General features: G+C 56.8%; 1 protein-coding gene across 1 annotated transcript in view; it reads left to right on the forward strand.

Moving 5' to 3' along the window:
• PLCXD1 (phosphatidylinositol specific phospholipase C X domain containing 1) overlaps positions 1-4,308 on the forward strand; it is a 28,102-nt gene that overhangs the window by 20,827 nt on the left and 2,967 nt on the right. Inside the window, exon 4 of the mRNA XM_035029608.1 lies at positions 1,652-1,889. Coding sequence (XP_034885499.1) covers positions 1,652-1,889 — 238 coding nt within the window. The remainder of the gene's footprint in view (positions 1-1,651; positions 1,890-4,308) is intronic.

Here is a 4,308-nt window from a genome sequence, read left to right on the forward strand (position 1 = left end):
GAGTGTGAGATCCAGGGGGTGCTGAGGCTGGGAATCTGAGATCCAGGCGGGGCTGAGGCTGGGAGTCTGAGATCTAGGCAGGGCTGAGGCTGTGAGTCCGATCATGGTGGGGCGGAGGCGGGTTCTTCCTGAGGTAGACACTGTCTTCTCCCCGTGTCCTCACGTGATCGTCCCTCTGTGCGTGTCTGTGTCCTCATCCCCTCTTTTTATAAGGACCCCAGTCCTATGGGATCAGAGCCCACCCTGTGACCTCATTTTACCTACATTATCTCTTTAAAGACCCCACCTCCAAATAGTCATGTTTTGGGGTATTAGGGTGAGGACTTCAATGTGTGATTTTCGAGGGGACACAGTTGAGCTCACAACACAACCTGTGCTTTATTATCTTCTTTTTTAAGATTTTATTTATTTATTTGAGAGAGAGGGAACACAAGCAGGGGAAGCAACAGTGGGAGAGGGAGAAGCAAACACCCCACCGAGCAGGGAGCCTGACCTGGAGCTCAATCCCAGGACCCCGGGATCATGACCTGAACTGTAGGCAGACGCTTCACCGACTGAGCCACCCAGCTGTCCTTGTGCTTTATTATCTAGATAATTTTTTCCATTTGCCAGTGGGGAAAGAGGCCTCCCTTAGTCTCCAGGAACCTGAAACGTCAACTCCATGTCCATTTTGGGTCCATTTTACATCACTTTGTTTGGCATTTGTCCAATTACGTCCTATAAGCCAGGAGAAAGCACTGTGGTCCCTCAGGGTTTGGGGCCAGAACATAGACCATGGGGCTGCTGCGAACCAGGGCGTCCAGGTGCTCGGGGATCCTGGGGTGATCGTGGCGGGAAAGGTTGCCCTGGGGAAACACCGCCATTCTGAGTCTCCCGTGGGGACGTCACAGGAGAGACAGAAGAGGGTGGGAGGTCGGATGTTCAGCCTCGGGGGACCAGAGCACCGGTCCTTTGACAGGGTGTTGTGTCGTAAAAGGTGACCTTCTGGGGCACCTGGGTGGCTCAGTCGGTTAAGTGTCTGCCTTCGGCTCAGGTCATGATCCCAGGGTCCTGGGATCGAGTCCTGCATCGGGCTCCCTGCTCCGCGGGGAGTCTGCTCCCTCTTTCTCTGCCCCTCCCACTGCTCATGCTCTCTCTCTCAAATAAATAAAAACCTTTAAAAAGGTGACCTTCCTTGTGCCCATCACTATTCGAATCGTCTCAGCGAGTCAGTGTGGGCTCAGGGTGCTGATAATAAAACTAGTACCCTGTTCCCCTAAGAACCCGGAGGTCACAGTGCAGTTCTGGATGCTGCCCTGCCCTCTGTCATGTTCCCTCTATAGACACCCCTATAATGCTACATCACTGTCTCTCTCAGACACCCCCATTCACCACCACCACTGGCTCTCAGACACCCTGATACTCCACCATCTGTGTCTCTCAGGGACCCCGATCCTCCACCATCACCGTCTCTCAGACACCCCGATCCTCCACCATCATTGTCTCTCTCAGAGACCCCATCCTTCACTACAACGGTCTCTCAGACACCCCGATCCTCCACCATCTGTGTCTCTCAGATATCCTGATCCTCCACCATCTCTGTCTCTCAAACACCGCATCCTCCACGACCACTGACTCTCAGACACCTTGATCCTCCACCACCACTGTCTCTCTCAGACACCCCCATAGTCCTCTGTCAGTCACCGCCATCCCCCTCCCGCTCCAGGACTTGCCAACACTGAACCAGCTATGGTCACGCGGGCAGCAGGTCATTCTGTCCTACGAGGAGGAAAGCGTTGTGAGCCGGCATGGGGAGCTGTGGCCTGGGATCCCCTACTGGTGGGGGGACCAGGTGAAAGCCCAGGAGCTCATCCAGTACCTGGAGCGCATGAAGAGCTGCGGCCGCCCAGGTGAGCAAGGCCTGTCCATATGGGCAATGCCGTCCAGCAGCCAGGTCCCACGCATGCTGTGACTCACAGGTCTGCTTCTGGCTTTCAGGAAAGAGGTTTAGGAGTCGTCTCTCTTGTGTCTGTGTGCATAACATGTATAAACATGCACATGGGTGTGCACACACGTGTATGTGTGCCTATATGCACGTGGGTGTACAGAGGTGCACATGTATAAACACGGGTATGGGTGTGCAAGCACGTGTGTGCATGTGTGCACACGCATGTAGATAAGCGCACAGCATGTATAAATGGGGGTGTGCAAACGTGTGTGCGTGTGCGCGCACACGCACGTAGATAAGCGCACAGCATGTATAAACGTGGGGGTGTGCACACCTCTGTATGTGTGCACATACGCCCACGTAGATAAGTGCGTACATGTAGAGTTGTATGCACTCATATCCACGTGACACCTATGTGTGGACCTACGTGTGCACACACGTGGTATCGATTCCGAGGTGCGTGTAGTAGAGTCCACACCCTGCCCCAGGCTCTGCTCTGCAGGGGTGGTTGTGCCATCCTGCACAGGAGTGTGAGCTACACGTGTCGTGTGCAGCGGGCCATGCTCACACCCAGACGCGCTGTGCATGGTTTACTGCGGAAGAGCGGGAACGGAGTTGCTGGCGGCCACCGAATGTCTGTGCGCTGGCCCTTGCTGAGGGCACGTGCACGAGCTTGTTGACCGTCTGGCCGCCCTATGCAGTGGGGAGGTGGTTGCTTTTGTTCAGGGGTGAGGAGTGAGTAATGCCCACTACCCGGCGCTGCACGTTGTCCCTCTCTGCCTCCACCTCTGTCCGTCCATCTCTGCGACTGCGTCCCTGTCCCTCTGTCTTTCTCTGTCCAGGTTCACGTCTTACTTTGGGTGGGGCTTCCTTCGTACAGTGGCTGCGTGGAATCCACCTCACAGAGGTGACAGGGCTTATCTGCGTGGACCCCTCCTGGGCTGCTGGCTTGGCACGCCGGCTGTGCCACCGGGCACTCATCCCATGCACACTCGGTCCACCATGCCCCATCGGGCGGCTGGCCCAAGGGCTTGCCTTGTCTCCAGCTCAGAGAGGCCCAGTGTGGGACTCACACGCTCCTGTGGACTCCTTCTCGTGGGAATGCTCACAGTGCCACGTGTTTGCATTGGGGCCCCGTGGTCTGAGGGCTTTGTGGTACTGCTCCTGGCAAACGCGCTGCAGATAACCCCCAGTTTCCTGCTGCGGCAGGGGCGTCTTGGCTTTGTGGCACCCACTGGCTTCAAGAAAGCGACCTTTTCTTGATTGTGGAGTCCATGGCCTTACTACTTCCTGTCCGTGGTCAAGGGTACGTGGCTGTGCCAGTGGGCACTTTGGGCCCCCTGGCCCTGTTGTTCTGTGTCGTGCTGTGCATCAGTAGCTGCTGATGCAGTCGGTCGTGTGTCCCACTCGGCTCGGCAGGTAGCGGTTCCCTGAGTCAACACCATCGACGACCAGGTTTGAAAGCGACAGAGCCGTCACTGCAGAGACTCGCGGAGGTAACGTGTGTGCCAAGCTTTGCCACGTGCTTCTGGCAGCCGGTTCCTTGTGCTTTTCCACGAAAGGCAGCTGGGCTTTCAGCCCAGACGCTGCACTGACCTCCGGCTTCTTTGTGGGTTCCGTGGTCCGTTGTTACAGAGCAGACTCCTGCGTGGGGCGCAGCTGTGATGCATGCTGTGGAGCATGTCCGTGAGCGGCACGGGGGTGCGATTGGTGGGGCGCAGTTCTAGCTCCAGACCTGGCTGAGCCTGGGCTCCCATTTTGTGGTAGACCCACAGTGTTTGAAAAGCGCTCCGGGTGGAAACGACCCGGCGTTCGTGGTTGATGCACAAATACACTGAAGGCCCATCCACACAACAGAATATGGATTGTCCACGGAGAGGACACACGGTGCAGTGTGGATGGCCCGTGGACACGTGGTGCTTGGTGAGGGAAGCAGACACCATGGCCACATCGGGTGTGTGGGGGGCAGAAACCATGAGAGCTCATGGGGTTGGGGCCTCCTTTGGGGGGGGGATGAGAATGTTCTGGAGCCAGAGGTGGTGGTTGCCCAACCACATGAATGTGCCACACGCTGCTGAATCATTCTGTTTCCAGCATGTGAATTTCACTTCCATGTTTAAGAAAAGTAGCCAGTGGGGGGCGGCGGGGTGGGGAGTGTCATGTGCAACTGCTGCTGAGAACCACAGTTGTCTTTTCCTCTGGGGATGGGAAGCTGAGCTGGAGGGGGGCCTCCCCACATAGATGTGAGTTCCCCTTGCTTGAGGCTCTCCGTGGACCTCCCATGCTTCTGGCGCTCACGTGGCTCTGAGCACGTATGTGGCTCCATCTGCCCCTGTGGCTCCAGCACTCACGTGGCCCCAACTTTCACGTGGCTCCGAGGG

The sequence above is a fragment of the Mirounga leonina genome, unplaced genomic scaffold, assembly GCF_011800145.1.
Source record: "Mirounga leonina isolate KUSES-001 unplaced genomic scaffold, KU_Mleo_1.0 Mir_268, whole genome shotgun sequence".
Lineage (NCBI taxonomy): Eukaryota > Metazoa > Chordata > Mammalia > Carnivora > Phocidae > Mirounga > Mirounga leonina.